Source organism: Sus scrofa, unplaced genomic scaffold (assembly GCF_054392235.1).
Source record: "Sus scrofa isolate SSC_HxYL_T2T_F1_AM1 unplaced genomic scaffold, Sscrofa_HxYL_maternal_Yorkshire_Landrace_v2.0 dam_167, whole genome shotgun sequence".
NCBI classification, from domain to species: domain Eukaryota; kingdom Metazoa; phylum Chordata; class Mammalia; order Artiodactyla; family Suidae; genus Sus; species Sus scrofa.
Window position 1 is genome coordinate 87,336 of NW_028146972.1, and position 19,261 is coordinate 106,596.

A 19,261-nucleotide genomic window follows, 5' to 3' on the forward strand; every position below is an offset into this window, starting at 1 on the left:
TTTTATTTTTTTTAATTTTTATTTTTTTTTGTTTTTTTGTTGTTGTTGTTGTTGTCGTTGTTGCTATTTCTTGGGCCGCTCCCGTGGCATATAGAGGTTCCCAGGCTAGGGGTTGAATCGGAGCTGTAGCCACTGGCCTACGCCAGAGCCACAGCAACGCGGGATCCGAGCCGCGTCTGCAACCTACACCACAGCTCACGGCAACGCCGGATCGTTAACCCACTGAGCAAGGGCAGGGACCGAACCCGCAACCTCATGGTTCCTAGTCGGATTCGTTAACCACTGCGCCACGACGGGAACTCCTCTAATTTTATTTTATTTTTTTTGTCTTTTTGCCTTTTCTAGGGCCGCTCCCACAGCATATGGAGGTTCCCAGGCTAGCGGTCTAATCGGAGCTGTAGCCACCAGTTTACATCAGAGCCACAGCAATGTGGGATCCGAGCTGCGTCTGTGACCCACACCACAGATCCTTAACCCACTGAGCAAGGCCAGGGATTGAACCTGCAACCTCATGGTTCCTAGTTGGATTTGTTAACCAACTAGGAACCATGACAGGAACTCCTCATTTCTAATTTTATTGATTTGAGTCCTCTCTCTTTTTTTCTTGATAAGTCTGGCTAAGGGTTTATCAATTTTGTTGATCTTTTCAAAGAACAAGCTTTTTGTTTCATTGATCCTTTCTATGGTTTTCTTTGCTTCTATTTCATTGATTTCTGCTCTAATCTTTATGCTTTCCTTCCTTCTACTAACTTTAGGTCTTGTCTGTTCTCTCTCAAGCTGCTTTAGATGTAAAGTTAGCTTGTTTATTTGAGCTTTTTCTTGTTTCCTGTGGTGGGCTTGTATTGCTCTAAACTTTCCTCTTAGAACAGCTTTTGCTGCATCCCATAGGTTTTGGAGTGTCGTTATCTTTGTTGTCATTTGTTTCTAGGTATTTTTTGATTTCTTCAGTGATCCATTGGTTGTTTAGTAGCATGTTATTTAGTCTCCATGTGTTTTGTGTTTTTTACAGTTTTTTTTCTTGTTGTTGATTTCCAGTCATACAGCGTTGTGGTCAGAAAAGATGCTTGATATGATTTCAATTTTCTTAAAGTTACCGAGGTTGGATTTGTAGCCCAGGATGTGATCAATCTTGGAGAGTGTTCCATGTACACTTGAGAAGAATATGTATTCTGTTGCTTTTGGACGGAATGTCCTATTAAGTATCTATTAAGTCCATCTGGTTTAATATATCATTCAGGGCCTGTGTTTTCTTATTTTCTGTCTGGATGATCTGTCCATTGCTGTAAGTGGGGTGTTAAAGTCCCCCACTATTATTGTGTTATTGTCGATTTGTCCTTTCAAGGTTGTCTGCAGTTCCCTTATATATTGTGGTGAACCTATGTTGGCTGTGTAGATATTTAACATTGTTATATCTTCTTCTTGGATTGATCCTTTAATCATTATGTAATGACCTTCTTTGTGCCTTAAAATATTCATTTTAAAGTCTATTTTGTCTTTAATGAGTATTGCTACTCCAGCATTCTTTTGATCCCCATTTGCATGAAATATTTTCTTCCATCCTCTCACTTTCCATTTGTATGTGTCCCTAGAAGTGAAGTAGGTCTCTTGAAGACAACATATATATGGGTCTTGTTTTTGTATCCATTCAGCCAGTGTATGTCTTTTGGTTGGGGCGTTTAGTCCATTAACATTTAAGGTAATTATTGATATGTATGTTCTTATTGCCATTTTATTAATTGCTTTGGATTTTTCATTGCTCTTTTTTCTTCCCTTCTTTTCTTGTTCTCTTCTGGTTTGATCACTATCTTTAGTGTTGTATTTGAGTTGATTTTTCTTTGTTGGTGTATCAATTGTAGATTTTTGGTTTGCAGTTATTCTGAAGTTTTGATATAAGAGTCTATATGTATATTAAATTGTTTTAAGTTGTTGTTCTCCTAATTGCAAGTTCATCTCCAGTGTCCTGCATTTGTACTTACCTCATCTCATGATTTCTGATTTTGGTGGTATAATTGTGCATGGATGATTTCATATCTTTACTGTATATATACCTTTACTGGTGAGCCTTGTCATTTGTGATATTTTTGTTTCCTGTTGCTGTCTTTTCTTTTCTGCCTAGAGAAGTTCCTTTAGTATTTGTTGTAAGGCTGGTTTAGTGTTGCTGAATTCTCTCAGCTTTTGCTTATCTGTGAAGGTTTTGATTTTTCCTTCAAATCTGAATGAAAGCCTTGCTGGGTAAAGTAATCTTGGTTTGAGGTTTTTTTTCTTTTCGTCATGTTAAGTATATCATGCCACTCCCTTCTGGCCTGCAGAGTTTCCTGCTGAAAAATCTGCTGGTAACTTTATCAGGGTTCCCTTGTATGTTATTTGTTGTTTTTTTTTTTTCCTAGCTGCTTTCAAGATTTTCTCTCTCTCTTTTTTTTTTTTTTTTTGTCTTTTTGCCATTTCTTGGGCCGCTCCTGCAGCATATGGAGGTTCCCAGGCTAGGGGTCTAATCGGAGCTATAGCTGCCAGGCTATGCCAGAGCCACAGCAACGCAGGATCTGAACCACATCTGCAACCTACACCACAGCTCACAGCAACACTGGATTGTTAACCCACTGAGCAAGGCCAGGGATCGAACCCACAACCTCATGGTTCCTAGTTGGATTTGTTAACCACTGCACCATGACGGGAACTCTAAGATTTTTCTCTTTGTTTTTAATTTGGTCAGTTTGATTAATATGTGTCTCGGTGTATTCCTCCTTGGGTTTATTTTATATGGTACTCCTTATGCTTCCTGGATTTGAATGAGTGGTTCTTTTCCCACGTTGGGGAAGTTTTAGGCCATTATCTCTTGGAATATTTTTTCTGACCCTTCTCTCTCTCTTCTCCTTCTGGCACCCCTATAATACGGATGTTGGTGCATTTAACATTGTCTCAGAGTTCTCTGAGACTCTCTTCATTTGTTTTCAATCTTTTTTCTCTTTTCTGTTCTGCGTTTGTAATTTCTACTAATCTGTCCACCATCTTGCTTATTCATTCTTTTGCAGCCTGTATTCTGCTGTTAGCTGCTTCTAGTGAATATTTTACTTCAGTTATTATATTTTGCATCTCTTCTTAAGTTTTATATCTTGTATCTCTTTTCTCAGTGTTTCCTGTAAGTTATCCATCTTTGCCTCCAGTTTATTCCCAATGTCTTGCATCATCTTCAGCATCAACAGTCTAAAGTCTTTTTCATGGAGGCTGAGAACTTCTTCATCACTTAGCTGATTTTCTGGGGTTTTTCCTTTCTCCCTCATCACTTAGCTGATTTTCTGGGGTTTTTCCTTTCTCCCTCATCTGAGTTATAGTTCTCTGTCTTTTCACTTTTATAGGTTTTTGGTGTGGTGACCTTTTTATAGATAATAGAGCTGTAGCCTCTCTTACTTCTGGTGTCTGCCCCCCTTGTGGCTGAAGTCGGTATGGGGGGCCTGCTGTAGGCTTCCTGATGGGAGGGGCTGAGGCCCACCCACTGGTAGGTGAAGCTGATTCCTATCCCTCTGGTGGGTGGGGCTTAGTCTCTGGATGGGATTAGAGGCGGCTATGTGCCTTCCGGGTCTTTAGGCAGCCTGTTTACTGAGGGGCCAGGCTGTGATCCCACCTGGATTGTTGTTTGCCCTGGGGCTTCAAATCTGGGTGGGGCCAGATTTTCCCAAAATGGCCACCTCCAGAGAAAGGCACATTGATGAATATTCCCGAGAGCTTTGCTTCCAATGTCCTTCCGTCACAACAAGCCACATTCACCCCTGTTTTCCCAGGATGTCCTCTAAGAATTGCAGTCAGCTTTGACCCAGATTCCTGTGGAGACCTCACTCTGCCCTGGGACCCAGTGCATGTGAAAGTCTGTGTGCGCCTTTTAAGAAAGGGGTCTCCATTTCCCCCAGTCCCGTGGAGCTTCTGCATGCAAGCCCCACTGGCCTTCAATGCCAGATGCTCCAGGAGCTCTTTCTCCCAGTGCCAGATCCCCGCACATGGGAGTTAGATGTGGGGCTCAGAACTCTCACTCCTGTAGGTGAGTCTCTGTGAACCAGTTAGTTTCCAGTCTGTGGGGCTTCCCACCCAGGAGGTATGGGGTTGTTTATATCACGTAATCGCCCCTCCTACCTCTTGATGTGGCCTCCTCTTTTTCTTCTGGAGTAGGATATCTTTTTTAAGGTTTCTGGTCCATTTGGTTGAAGATTGCTCAGCCTTTAGTTGTGAATTTTGTTGTTTTTAGGAGAGAAGTTGAGCTCCAGTCCTTCTATTCCACCATCTTAATTCCATCAGTTTTTGCCCCTTCTGATGATATGACCCCACTCAACCAGAGATGGCAAAAGAACAGAAACCCAGGGCGGGGGTGTTTCACCCTGGAGCCATGCCCCTAAACCCAGTGATCTCTGCCTTTAGTCAGGAAGCCCAACATTGCCTGACTTTGAAACCCCAGTAGCTTCTACCATCCCACACCGTGCCTGGGTCAAATTCACCCTTCACAAGGGCAAAGGGGAAATTACTAAGGAACTGAAAATCGTCTGTCTTCAAAGGCAATATAATAGAGCTGTCAGCTGGGAGACACAAGGCCTTATTCCCAGCTCCTACTCCCCTTTCCTGCTTCTTTCCCTGCAGAGAAGGATCCCAGAAAACTAACCCCTTGGAGTTCATGCTTAGGTTGGTAGCACAGACAAGACCCTCTGCTGCAGTGTGTGGTCCCCAGCAACCATGTGGGAGAAGCCGTGTTCCTAAGATGGGAAGAAAGAAAGCTGAGCTGGGTGCTGAGGCAGTGTGCCCCTGGCCTGGAGTCTCAGCTCTGATGCTATCACTGTGGCAACTCCTGTAGGCTGGATGGAGGAACGGTGAGAACAGGCAGGAGGTGGGAAAACAGCATCAGAGGGTTCCTGCCTGCTGCCATGCCCTGCCGCCCCCATCTGCCCCCCGTCCGGCACAGGGGTTGATGCTTGGTAAGTGCATAGATGATACTAGCAACAGCATCATCATCATGCTACTCACAACAAGTAAATGTACTGAGTACTTAATTCAGTGCTAAACACGGCAAAAACTCCTATCAGAAACAGATATGTATAGACCCCAACTCCCAAAGACAGTGGAGCTCCTCTCTTCATGTGTAATTCCAAAAAGAAAATACTATTATATAAAACAAGTATAAGGGCAGCCAAGAGGATTCTAGTTCCCCCCCATTATGGGTGACGGCTGCATCACTGCAAAATTGCCTCTGCCTGGGAGAGAGTTGAGATTATGATCAGGGCTGTGGGAGGTTGTGTTCTGGTTATGGGGTGTGTGTGTGGAGGGAGGTGCCACTCTGGCTTTTGGACACTGAAGTGCACTTGACAGATTCCACTGCCCTTCTCTCCCTGTCCTTCCCTCCATGCCCCCCCCCCCTTTATCCACCCTCCTTCCTGCCACCTTCTGATACCCCTCAAGGAGGGCTAGTGATCCTGATTTTAAGTCAGATACCTCTGAGTCCCCTTTTGCACCCCTTCCAACTTTAGAATTTTGTGTTTGGCCTTTGTTAGATTTGAATTCTTTGGGTGGCAAATAAAAAGGAAATTGTTGATGACTATACTTGGCTACGGCCTTAATGTCTCCCGTAGAAGGAGGAATTACTGTAAATCTATGCTTCAGAATTCTAAGTTGGTTCTTCCAGGCTCCACAGCATCATATCTGTTCAGGAACAGCTGTTCAGGCCATAGTAATGATCAAAGCTGTGCATTCCAGAGCTTAGTGCTCTAATAATGGCAAACACCTCTTCTCTTTTCTCTCTCTCTCTGTGAAGAACATAAATTCTCTGTAGACATCTATTTTAGTGATTCTGACATCTCAGTCCAGAAGCAAATATGCCAGGGCTGTTTTAAAATTCGACAGGACACACCAGTAAGAAAACCTCTCCCTTTGGATTTCAGGACTATTTTTGTTCTGGTTACAGAGATGGTGCAGAGTCTCAAAGGATGAGATTTGTGAGGAGGCCTGATTTCTATATAGAATGTGTTATTCAATTTCAGTTCTATTGAAAGAAGGAAAATCCTTTCTCTTTGGTGGGATTTTCCTTGAATCTAAAGAAAACTGATGTAAAGATGTATACATGTGTATTTTATCTCTATCTATCCATCTGCCTACATACCTATCCGTCCATCCGTCCATCCATCCATCCATCTGGCTAACTAGATATCCTTCCTTGGCACCCATGTGATTATCGTTGGTTGGGCCTCTTCTTAGTCACTTAATGATTTAGGGGACAACATAACAACCACAAAGAATAGCTATCACCTTATTAAAGACATCCTTGCCAAACAAAATAAAGGAAAATGATTTTTGGATGGGTCTGTAAAGTGGTATGTATGCTTTCAGTATAACCTCTTGGTGATTTCTTAGTCAATGGGAGGGTCGGGATGGGGGATTGTAATGAAATTTCTCTTTTTTGTTGGAAATTTACAAGGGGTAAAGTGAAACAGGACCTGGAGTCTGTGCACCTGTGTTTGAACCCTGACTTTGCAAACTGGTTAAGCTTTCTGAATCTTCAGCACCTTTAAAGTGAGTGTGCACGTAGTATCTGTGTCATGGGGCTGTAGGAGGAGGCAGAGAAGCATGATGCCTACACACGGTAAGCACCCTGTCCTTTGCTAGTAGTTGCTGTTATCATTATTATATAAATTATTACTATTTTCACTCCCAGAACTGCTTGTGTTTCTGAGATTTTTGGTGGGGGGGGGGCGGGAGGGGTGGTCTCAGTGCTAGGGAAAAAGGCTTTTCCTTTGTTTCCTGCCCCAAACTGATACCTCTTTTTTTCCTGGTGGTGAAGTCATAGAGAAAGGATATGCACTATGAAGTCTGTAGATCCTTGAAGAGAATAGGAATGGCATTTTAACTCCCTTGTCCCTACTCTTGGAAATGTATACCCCATTTTGGCCACGGAATCACAGACTCACATTTAAGGGGGCTAGTGAGGCAGACAAGAATTGTAGAGCTTTCAGAGCTTCACAGACTTAAGTGCTTCCATTGTGGCCTCTGCTACCCATCTAGAGGACCTTGAGCAAATCCTTTAATTAAGAACCACAGTCAAGGAGTTCCTGTTGTAGCGCAGCGGAAACAAATCTGACTAGTAACCAGGAGGTTGTGAGTTTGATCCCTGGCCGTGCTCAGCAGATTAAGGATCCAGCTTTACTGTGAACTGTGGTGTAGGCCAAAGACATGGCTCAGATCCTGCATTGCTGTGGCTGTGGTGTAGGTTGGCAGCTGTAGCTCCGATTGGATCCCTAGCCTGGGAACCTCCATATGCCATGGGTGCGGCCCTAAAGCAAACAAACAAAACAAAAAATGCCCCCCCAAAACCTCAGTCAAATCCCACCTTCTCTCTAGTGAATTGCTTCATCATCCTATCTCTATACTTTCAAACAAGATAGCTTGCTCCTGAATTTGGTTTAGGAATGAAACTTTTAATAACAAACCCAACTTAAAAAAAACCATCTTGCCCATTGCTATTCCAGGAGCAGTGAGGTTTGTGGGGGAACTGGGGAACTGGGGATGTGGTAGGTGGGGATTGGAACCCAGGCTTCACCACCTACTAGCTGTATAGGCTTCCAGGTCACCTGACAGCTCTGGGACACAGTTCTATATTCTGTTCAGTACCTCCTGTTGGGAGTGGATACCTGTCAAAGTAAGTGCCTGACACGCTGCAGGTGATCAGCAATTCCATCCTCTTCCAGAACCAAACCATGGTCACTGAAGAGTCAGGAGAGCTGAGTCAAGAGGCCATTCCACTGCTCCCCAAGGTTAGACACATGGGCTGCTTGGCTTTTTCCTCCAATATAAGAGGTGAATCATGCCTCCATTCATTCATGTGAGGAGGCCCAGCTCTCTCCTGGATTCTGTCTAAACTCTTTTATTGTTTCACAGACTTAAATGACCACAAGGTTTCTTCCTGGGTAACAATTTTTAAATTTTTCCTCTTCCTTTTTTTTTGTCTTTTTAGGTCCGTTCCTGTGGCCTTTGCCACAGCAACACCAGAGCTGGGTATACACTGGATTTTGACACTGCTGTTCATTTTTAACTTCCTTGAGACAAACTGTACTTTTCCAACTCTGGTCACCACAATGAATCACAATATGATACTTTTTTCCAGCCAGCCAACAATGACACTCAATTTAACCAGAGGAAGATCTGAAATCAGAATACACAGGTGAGACTCAGACATGCCAAAACAAACTGTTCTCTAATATGAGAGACTGAATTGGTACTGCTAGATACAGACTTCATAGCCGGGCACCAACGTTTGTTTTCTGAATTCTTAGTTTTGTTCAAAGCCTGCGGTCCCTATTCTCAGGACATGGAGTGGCGAGGGTGTACTGGGGGAAGTTGGCGAGGGAAATTTTTTAAGGAGGGAAATGATATACATTATCAGGAAGGTGTACAAGCATAGCACACAATGGCAGATTCAGAGCACAGGTTGCTTGTGTAACATGGTATTTGTGGCACCTTGAGAAACAAGGGCTGATCTGAGCCAGTGAGGAGTGTAATCAAAGTAGCCTGCAAGATGATAGTTCATGCTGCAGAGTAAACTCTTCTGTTTTTTTCTGGGAGGAGGAAAGGAAGGAGCTGAATTGGAAATGTGACAGGGGTTAGAAGCTAGGCAAGTAAGTAGAAGCCTAGTTGAGTTCAGTGCAGACAATGGCAATAGCTCTGGATATTACTGAGGCAGGGCACGACAAGGAGCCGTTGCAGAAACTAAAATGTGGTTCTAAGGCTGACAGCAGCCAGTGTGCTAACATGCAGAACAGTGTACCCCAAAGGCTGTGCCACAGGATCCTGCCTTACCTGTAAACAAAATCTACAAAGAAATTTAGGGGGAAAGCACTTGAAACAAAGCAAATACATTTCTTCATTGTAGAACTTCTCAAAGCCTTAATAAGCTAATTGTCTCTCTTGATTTACCAAGAAACATACTGCTTTACCTTCTAAGCTAATTTAATGATGGAATTTTTTCTTTTTCTTTTTGCCCTTTTCTCTTGGTAAAGATTACTTTAGTGCACTGGAGATCATAATTTTGGAAATAACCATTAAGAGTTTTTTGTTTATCATTCCAGCATTATACATTTCAGAAAAAGAATTACCTTTTAAATGTGTTTAACTCATTTCATTGAAATCTCCAATATTCCTTAATTTTTAAAAACAGGAATTTACTCTCCCCATGAATTTTTTTTCATTAGGGCCACACGTGCAGCATAAAGTTCCCAGGCTAAGGGTGGAATTGAAGCTGTAGCTGCCAGCCTACCCCACAGCCACAGCAATGTGGTATCTGAGCCTCATCTGCAACCTATACCACAGCTCATGGCAATGCCTGATCCTTAACCCACTGAGCGAGGCCAGGGACTGAACCCGCATCCTTGTGGATACTAGCCGGGTTCGTTACCGCTGAGCCACAATGGGAACTCCTTCTCATGATTTTTGATCAGACTTTATTTTTCAAACTTAAAAAAAATTTAAAAAATTACTTTCCTGGAGTTCCCGTCGTGGCGCAGTGGTTAACGAATCCGACTAGGAACCATAAGGTTGCGGGTTCGGTCCCTGCCCTTGCTCAGTGGGTTAACGATCCCGCGTTGCCGTGAGCTGTGGTGTAGGTTGCAGACATGGCTGGGATCCCGCGTTGCTGTGGCTCTGGCGTAGGCCGGTGGCTACAGCTCCGATTCGACCCCTAGCCAGGGAACCTCCATATGCCGCGGGAGCGGCCCAAGAAAGAGCAACAACAACAAAAAGACAAAAAAAAAAAAAAAAATTAAAATTACTTTCCTTCTTAACTGGGTTTGAATACAAATACAGCTCAGGGACAGTTAAGAATGGAGCAGAGGAGTTCCCACTATGGCACAGCAGGCTAAGGATCTGGCATTGCTACAGCTTTGGCATAGGTCATAGCTGCAGCTCAGATTCCATCCCTGGCCAGGGAATTTCTACGTGCCACGAGTGCTGCAACCAAAAAGGAAAAAGACAAGAAAAAAGAATGGAGTAGAGAGCTTTCCTTGTTGGGTAGGTTTAGGTGGGCTAAGCAGCCCATGTAACCTCTCACACCCTTCCTAGATTCACCATTCCATGCTTAAGGCACCAGAAGTACTGCACCTACATATTATTTCAAGATACAGTTATTACAGCACTTATGATACATCACTTCCCTAAAATAAATATTTCCTGAAATAATCTAAAGCTTCTCATGTTTTTTTTTTTTCTCCTCCCTCCTACAGTGCTGAAACCATGCCAGAGTACCCATGGATATTGCAGAGATGACAACCAAATGTCACCCACATCTCCAGTATCCCTAGGGCTTTCTCAGGGGCCCGTCACTGAACTCTGAACATAAGTTTCGGCTACTGCCAGCCAAAGCTTCTGTGACCTAGTACTCCTGGGAGATCCTGTGCAGTGGTGGTTCAGCCCATACTCTCAGAAGCCCCGACAGCTGGGAGAGGTGCGTATTGGGATTATTAAGACAATTTAGAAGCAAAAGGCCCCCAGAGTCTATTTGTCTCAGGACATGAACTGCTTCTTTTAACCTTCAGAATACTATACTCAAGGTAAGAAAGAGCAGAAATTAAATTTGACAACATGGGATATTCTCAGTGTTACACTTTATGTTATAATAAATCCTTAAACGCTTAAAAATGCAGTTTAAGATACAGATCACTAAAACATCATAGTACCCAGTAGTCCACAGATTTATGGACAATCCAAAGGTAATACTTGCAGTTCACAGGCTAGAGAGATTATAATCCCAGAGGCCGTATCCTGTGGTGTTAGGATCTAAGGGGGAACTGGAGGTTAAAATTCAAGAGAGGTTTGCTAACCCAGATCCTCTCATAGAGTGGCCAGAAATCAAGGCTCTTCGCCGACAAAGACCCAAAACTAAACCTCTCTAAATATAAACTGACGGTCTCTATTTTTTTTTTTAAAGGCCTCACCCATGCATATGGAATCGGCAAATCGGAGCCGCAGCTGCAGGTTTACACCACAGCCATCCCAACACCGGACCCAAACTGCAGCTTTGCGGTAAGGCCGGATCCTTAACCTACCGAGTGAGGGCAAGGACTGAACCTGCATCCTCACCGACACTATGCTGGTCCTTAATCCGCTGAAACACAACAGAAACTCCTGACCCTGGCTATTAAATAAACACGTGTTCTCTTCTTTTCATTGGACATTTGGCCTTCAGCAGATGACTGAACACCCACATACCAGGCTCAGGCCTCACAGGCATCATGAAGGCTACAAATAAGACCTCTGCTATGCAGCATGTGAACTGACAACGCAGGCCAAAACCAACAAGCCACTGACACGTAAGGGTTTACAGAAGCAATGCACACTTGCCATGAGTATGTATATGCCTGGACGGCTTTTCATTTTGGTTTGTTCTGCTTTGGCCAAAAAATAGAGTCCTAATATTTAAAAAATATTTTATTCCCAACCATAGAAGCATCATCATCTACTTATGTTGAAAATAAGTATATTAAAAGAAAGCTGAGTTAAAAGTTTTATTCATTCAACATCTCACATTACAAATATTTAAAAATTATATGCATACTGGTATAAATAGTCATTTGCAAACTATTTAATAACATTAATTTTCCACTAGCACTTCAACAAATGAACTCTTTTTAAAAAAGGAACTGTGTTATATAACTTAGGAGTAGAACATACAAAAATAGGAACTTAACGTGAAAATGACTTTAATAAAAAATGAATTACCCTTATTTAAAATGCTATAATAAATACTACAACCTCCCCATACACAGTAAAAACTATATGGAAATTCAGCCAAGTAGTACAATTAACTGACATACTTAAATAACTTTTCCTTCTGATAATATGAGCAATACACTGGAAAAAAAAAACATTAGGGATTAGTAAAAACTAGACACCCACTTGCTAAAAGTTTCACTTTCCAAAAAATATAACAAAAATCTGATGAAAATTATAAAAACTAATTATACTTTAAATTTTAAAAATATAAAAAATAAAACAGTTGAATACAATATTGTCCCAATTCTTACAATGCTATCAATCACAGTAGCTTTAAAATAAGATAATAAAATAAAGCAAATGACCAAAACCTCTTTTATTCCATTTTTAAAAATAATCTCAAATTTACATTAGTAGAAAGATTGATTTCTGATTCTTTTCTTTAGAAACACCAGCAAGAAAGAGGATTACTCTTAACAGTAGAAAATGACATTTTAAATGTCTGCAATTAAAAACAAAGAATTACACTGCAAAGATCTTTCAAAAGTTTGAAATAAGTATTGCACATAACTTGAAGTTAACTTGCCACAATTCATCACATTCAAGTTTTAAATCACCTTTTAACAGAAGATTCAACTCTTCAAAACAAAAAGGGTGAATTATCAAGTCTTTCCAACAGCACTCTCATAAAATGCTCAATTCATTCACTGCAAGTTTTATTTTGCATTCTGCAGAGGTCTGTGTATGGAGAAGTATATATATTATACCAAAGCGTGGGGACCAGAAGGGGAAGGAAGAGGGTTCCTTTACATAGAAAATAATCAGAAACACTTTATTTTACATTGCAAAAATAACCATGTAATTACTCTGTAACTACATTGTAAGTACATGGCGGGTGCCATGCTAGTGCGCTAGAACTACATGCTTGGTAAATTGAAGTGAGACCCTAAAATCTGTAAACTAATTACATGTTAATTATGTTTTGAGTTACATGGTAACTCCCAACTACAATCCCATGTAATCTGAAGGACATGTAATCAATAAAGTTCAGAGTAATAGATAATAATTGTTTATGCCCTGTAAATTGAAGTGTAACCAAATAATCTGTAAACACGCTTGTCACACAATCACAAGTAAATATTAGTAGAATAACAATTTCTTACATTAGTCATGCATACTAACATTACACACCTGTCTCACGGCAGGCTATTTTTTTTTTTCTTTATGTATAATTTAAAAGAGCAGACATCTCTGAATCAAACACGTAACATCAATTTATTAATATTAAAAATGGCTAAACATTCACCAAAAATGTCTGCGTTACGAATTCATTTTAAAAACTTAGTAAGAAGCTGTAGACAATTTTGTTATTTTAAATTTCTACCCTATGCTTATGAATTTAATTTTTTTTAAGGAACTACAGTGTTATCTTGTCATTTTCATGCGAATTTTTTTTTCATTAATTTGTGACTTCACATAGACTATTTCTTAAATTATAGGTACACCAATAGCTGGTGCTGGGGAAGGATGTTTAAGCAACATGCTTTCTCTTCTCTGCAGACTCTAAAATAGCATTGCCAGTGCACGACATTCATAATTTAAAATGTATGCAGAGCACTGAAATGTATAAAAAGCAGAATATAAGAAAATAAAATTTATTAAAATTATTTATATTAAAAAATGAAGTATATGAAGATCTCTCAGTAATAAAAGTACAAAAAGCTACTCTTTGCAATATGAAAAATTGAGGTATTGCATAAAGAGATATCCCGTCAGTGAAAAGTGTGCCTAAAAATGTTCACTGTTGGAAAAACAAGATATACAAAAGTAGTGCATAACAAATATACATTATGTGCGTGACAAAATAAGTTAGCTACAAAAACACTGTACCGAAATTCAGCAGGTCATGTACAAAGGGAAAAATTATTATTCAAAGCTAGTTCTCAAACAGTGTTATTTCTTGTTAACTCATCACACCTGTTTACTGAGTGGGAACAGCACGATAGCACACCCCAAGCCACCTACGAGCACTGAAAAGAATTAAAAAGAGGCCAATGAACATTCCAATTAGAATTATGTAGTTCAGGAGAAAAGAAAAAAAAAGTCCCTGACCAGCTTCACCAGAGCACCCTCTGTTCGCATGACTGCTTTCGATATTTGCAGGGGGTCTTTAAAAGCAGCTCCCTTTCTACGTCTGATTATTAGACAGCAAATGCCTCCATTTTGACCTTTGGAACTTAACAGGTAAATAGTCCATTAAAGCCTGTGTTCAAAATAAAGGACCGAGTTTCCTAAAGATGATCAGTAGGGGTCATCAGCCAGGTGGTTCCACCGTAGTGCTGGGGCAAGTCTTTGGTTTGGAAGGATCCAAGATGGTACTGCTAGGTAGCGCAACCAGCAAGATTGCCATTAGGTTTTTTGTTTTGTTTTTTAATGTTTTGCACACTGGTGACAATCCTTTCCATGGTGGATAGGGCATTTCGTACGAGAATGTAAAAAAATAAATGTTACTTCCATGACCAGGGCTTCAAGAGACTTAATTTCAGTTTACTCCTGAAGCATACTGTTCAACACATAATAACGCCTTTCAAAAGCTAGAATTTTATTTATAATAAAGCATGCATTACTTGATGGAGTTGGCACTTCAAACACTGACTATGTCCCATGCTAAGTTCTGAAACTGTAATGTTATCTTATTTTATAGGAAGAGTAAGATAAACATACGTACCTTTGCACAGATTTACACAGTTACTTAGTTCGACAGTGCAAAACACTTGGCAACTACTTAACATTTTTTTAACTTTTTTTTTTCATCTTCTATGTTACAACTAAATTACAGGATACCCAAAGTAACTTTAAATCTAAGAGTAAGCCAATCAGCAGCCAATTTAAATATTGGTTTTGTCTTCCAGTTTTGGCTACATATGTAGTTTAACACAAAATCAAAAACCATAGCCTTGAGGTATCTCTAGATCTGTTTTGTTTTGTTTTTTAATGTCAAAATGGAGAGCAAAGGCTGACACCCGATGAGTGTTAGTAAATTAGGATATAGAGTTTATACATAACATCAAAAATAAAATTTATATATTTGTTCTTTAGGAGAGGAAATGCTAGTTTTCCCACCAGCTGTCATTCATTCTAGCTTTGGTAGGTCTGCTGGGGCTCTGACCAGATAAGTTTAATAATAAGTAAGTGCACTCCCCTCAGAAGTAAATGTACCCAATTTTTACAGTCTAAATTTTCAAACCTGTTTAAAAGAAAATAAACCTAGCTCTGCCTACTTTACCATTTTTTTTTTCTGATGTGGTAGTAACTTCGAGGCATAATGAAATTATGTTCCGCCTCTAAACCTTTGAAGTTCGTTGTAATGCTGCTTCAATCTCGCTTGTGCATTTACGTTTGCTTTAACATGCTCTTTCCTGTTAATAATTGTTAACTTCCTCCACTGCTGTTAAAAGAATAAAAAGGGGATGGAAGAAGTGAGAGAAGCAAAAAAGATGAAAGAAAAGAAAGAGAAAGGCAAAAGCACTTCCCTGGGGGAAACCCCGCGTCAGGAGAGATTGATAGTGTTATTGTTACGTGGTTACTTTAATAAAAGTATTCTTATCTGTTATATTAATAATCATTTAATTAAAACCCCAAAATACTCTATTGTTTCATTTCTCTTTTAATATTTCTCTCTCTCCTCTAAGAAAATGTTGCAGGAAGTTTGGGCCCTCTTGGTGTCTCCAGCAAAACAAGAGAAGAAAACTCCCCTGCAACATGATGGCAATACGAAAAAGGAGTTCGTACATATTGTTTTCAGTGACACAAGAATCTACAAAACACCTATATTATAGGTCATTCTTTCCGTTAGACTATTGTTAGCTTACAGACTGCACAAAAGGACATGCCAGCATGAAGAGGTTGAGGAAGGGGGCAGAATGAACAGAAGAGTGCACTTATTCGGAGGCCTGAAAATGAGCACTGCAGTTATCCTCTAGTTCCAGCGGAAGGAGATATGTCGGGGACGGTCACCGCCTTCCTTCACCAGGGGCTTGTGGAATTCCCTGCCAGCGCGAGAATGAATAGCAGCCCAGCAATATTCACAGTAATACTGCAGACAGGTAACATTAGCACAGAAAAATGGAGCGAATTTCCCCCCACAACGGGCCCCCTGACATTCATCACACAGCTGATCATCCAAGACATATGGCTTAACTTCCACCTGCAATCAAAGAGCAAAGAAAGGAGTTGGCATTGCTCAGTGAACGGACCTGGCAACTCTGACCGCGGGTGGACGCTTGCAGCCACTGTCTAAAGGAGTCTGTGCCAAGTGCCCAAAAGGAAGGGCCGGTAACGCTGTCACTGAAATTCAGACAGTTCATCTTTTAAGCACCTGGGAAGGCTTTTATACCCATCCTTTTACATTTTTGTCTTATTAAATAAATACTTTTCAAATGAAAGAAAGGTTCCAGCAGAAATTGAAAAGTGAAGCCAAGTTCATGTTTGGGAACATCAGAAGGAGGTTTGACCCACAGGAGAGTTTTCATGGACACGAACCGCCACTTTAATCAGTGGATCCGGGTCGCTGTCAGATGCAGAATTATAATCTGCACCAGACCAACTAAGAGAGTCCTAGTGCCACAACAGAGCACCTCAATGTACAAGTCAGAGCGAAGCTGCTTGCATCACACGCTCTTGAGCTGTAATAAGGCCCGAGTCATGGTTTCTATTCACGGCGAACACATCTTGGGTTACAGTCATGAACTTCTAACTCCAGCAAAACAAGATACAGCCCCAGGACTCATAATCCAAAACCTCGCTTTATTCTTTGTCAGGAAGAATGGTCTACCTCAGTTGGAGAGTCTCATAAAATGAGGTCTGCTCCAGCGTCCGACAGGCCAAGCTGCCATTTGAGCCTCTCAAGCATTAAAAATAAGCTGGCTCTTAATTCCCCAGTGAGAAGAGGGTCGGGTATTTTTAGTCTTGGAGCAACTCACAATTGAAACTCCCTTAAACCAGGCTATTACTACCACTGGCGCCACCCACCTCTGACAAGAAATCCTGACAAAGGTTAGCCGTGAGCAAAAGAAAAGTGACAGGGAAGGCAGGATGAGCAGAATAAACCAGAGGATTGAGCTCCTGGCCCTGAGGCCATTCCAGAACACTCACAGTGACAGGGACACAGGTCAAAGAACTGGATCACAGAGGAATACAAATGAAGTCTGAATTTCTAAGGGCGAATCTTACGACTCTGAAACCCATGTAGCAATGAAGCAGCGAGGTAGGAGAGACTGTGCACTCAGGATGTGTGTATTTTTCAGTGTGAATAAAAAGGAGCTCCTCCTGCCCCCTTCATCCGAGCTTACAACAGAATCCACACCCTTCTCCTTACTATACCCCCGTAGAGCATGATGACCACCAGAATGGTAAAATTTCAGCTGCCACCCGAAGTAGAATAAACATGAAACGGAATAGAAGCAGTAAATGAAGACCACTATTGACTTGATAGTTTCTACGTACTGAACCGAGAAAGGCACAATACAGTCAAACCAATAAAGACTTTTTTGAGCACAATGCCTTGGAGTGTTGGATGTCTACGTTGGCCCTAAGGAAAGCGCTAGTCTGCCATGAAATAAGGAGCGGACACCAGAATGTAAATCAGTATATTGCTTACTTCATCAAGAAGGTCTTTCTATGAAAAAAAATCTCAACGGAACTAAAATACGATGCTTACTAATGTGGTGGATTCACATTCTGGTGTAAATCTGGATCTCACTGCAAACGAGCAACAAACCGTATCAACTGGCGGTTGGTTCACAGGCCACCCTTGGAGTAGTACTGCCAGGACAGATTTCTACCCACCAGAACATAAAGAGGTCCCCTGAGGACAGGGACCTCTTGTCCTAGGCACTAAAACATTTGCTGAGTGCATGAAACACAAAGATAAGAAATCTGTGGCAGCAATATGGATGCAACTAGAGAGTCTCACACTAAGTGAAGTCAGTCAGAAAGAGAAAGACAAATACCACATGACATCACTTATGTGTGGAATCTGAAATGTGGCGCACACAAACCTGTCTACGGAACAGAAACAGACTCACAGCACAGACATGGAGAATAGGCTTGTGGTCGCCAAGGGGGAGGGAGAGGGAGTTGACAGACAGTGAGTTTGGGGTTAGTGCTGCAAACTTTTATTTTGAATGGATAAGCAAGGAGGTCCTACCGTACAGCACAGGGAACTAGAGCCAATCTCTTGGATAGAAGAGGACGGAAGAGAACACGAGAAGAATGTGTGTATGTATGACTGGCTCACTTCGCTGCATAGCAGAAACTCATACAACACTGTAAATCTACTCTACTTTAATAAAAAGATTAAAAAAAGAAAAACCAAAAAACTCATCTGTAAATGTAAAGAAAGAAGACAAATAATGGAACACAGAGTCTCAAATATAATAGCCTGGAAAACAGAAGAAAGAGTTATCTTTGAGGTTTTATCCAGCCTTTTGATTCAGAGCCAACAAAGAGGAATTTAAAGTAATGAACCACTCCCTGATTTCAGGTGGGAAGACAGATTGCAAATGAAAAGATTATGATTTCTTTTACTTAATCTGTTACAATGAAATATTTCTTACACATGCAGCCCTTGAGGTGAATTTCTTCAGTCATTTGTTATACAGCGCATAGGAAAACAGGGCTCGCTGAGATATTCTCGATACCCCAGGTTTAAAAAAGAAGGCGAGGAGCTCTCAAGGGCATTCACATTTGTATACTTATAACACAGTACAAAGGATTTGGTAAATACTTATTGAATGACCAACTGAACAAACGAATGGATGAGGTGAAAGTCAATTATAGTGTTCTGGTCAGGCTACTCAGAAAACGACGAGAGAGGAAATTCATAGGAAACTCTTAGATGTATCCTACAGCACGCATCTGTCTAATGGGTCCTATAGGCATAACCACCCGCTGTCGATTTAAATCCCCCCCGCCCCCCCCCCCACCCATTCCAAGCTTGGTGATGACACAGAGGGTCATTCTGAGAACTTTCCAGAATGTAGTCCAGGACTTACCCGTTTATCTATCTCTCCATGCTGCAGCTGCACGAAGCGGGCACTGATAGCAGCTATGTAACTCTGTTGATTAGAGAAAGCGACGCGCCCAGCTCCTTTTGGGTACTTCAGCTCAGGGTCGGTATCAATCCCGGCATAGCACACACCTCCGTACAGCCGGTCCATTATCATGGCAAGCTCCACTGCATACGGAGGAGGGAGCAGACACGACATTTGAAGTCAGGAAAATTCATCTGGCTCAGCAAAGATTTCAGCAAAAGCAGTTCCTCTGTCCATCATTATAATATTATTAAAATGACACTAGTTTCTACAACCAGCTGTCTATTGCATTTATCTTTATTCTAATGTAACTAAGGCCAGGGACTCTGCTGGGTGTCTCACAGATATTCGCTCTTGATCTTCACAACACTATGAAGTAGGGAAGTAGTAACTTCCTGAGGAAAGTGGGACAGAGAGGACGATCAGTCTGTGCAAGGTCA

General features: G+C 41.3%; 1 protein-coding gene and 1 long non-coding RNA gene across 2 annotated transcripts in view; one reads left to right on the forward strand and one right to left on the reverse strand.

Annotated features, from left to right (window-relative positions):
* LOC146394307 (uncharacterized) overlaps positions 1 to 11,186 on the forward strand; it is an 86,568-nt gene extending 75,382 nt beyond the window's left edge. The window contains exons 18-23 of the long non-coding RNA XR_014836259.1: positions 6,446 to 6,610; positions 7,633 to 7,778; positions 7,979 to 8,019; positions 8,129 to 8,185; positions 10,239 to 10,459; positions 10,943 to 11,186. This is a non-coding gene — a long non-coding RNA (uncharacterized LOC146394307). The remainder of the gene's footprint in view (positions 1 to 6,445; positions 6,611 to 7,632; positions 7,779 to 7,978; positions 8,020 to 8,128; positions 8,186 to 10,238; positions 10,460 to 10,942) is intronic.
* A 319-nt stretch (positions 11,187 to 11,505) lies between these two features.
* LOC146394308 (cytoplasmic polyadenylation element-binding protein 4-like) overlaps positions 11,506 to 19,261 on the reverse strand; it is a 66,463-nt gene continuing 58,707 nt past the window's right edge. The window contains exons 9-10 of the mRNA XM_085009158.1: positions 18,783 to 18,964; positions 11,506 to 15,934 (exon numbers count right to left, since the gene is read on the reverse strand). Of these exons, the coding sequence (XP_084865284.1) occupies positions 15,707 to 15,934; positions 18,783 to 18,964 (410 nt within the window). The 3' untranslated portion in view covers positions 11,506 to 15,706. The remainder of the gene's footprint in view (positions 15,935 to 18,782; positions 18,965 to 19,261) is intronic.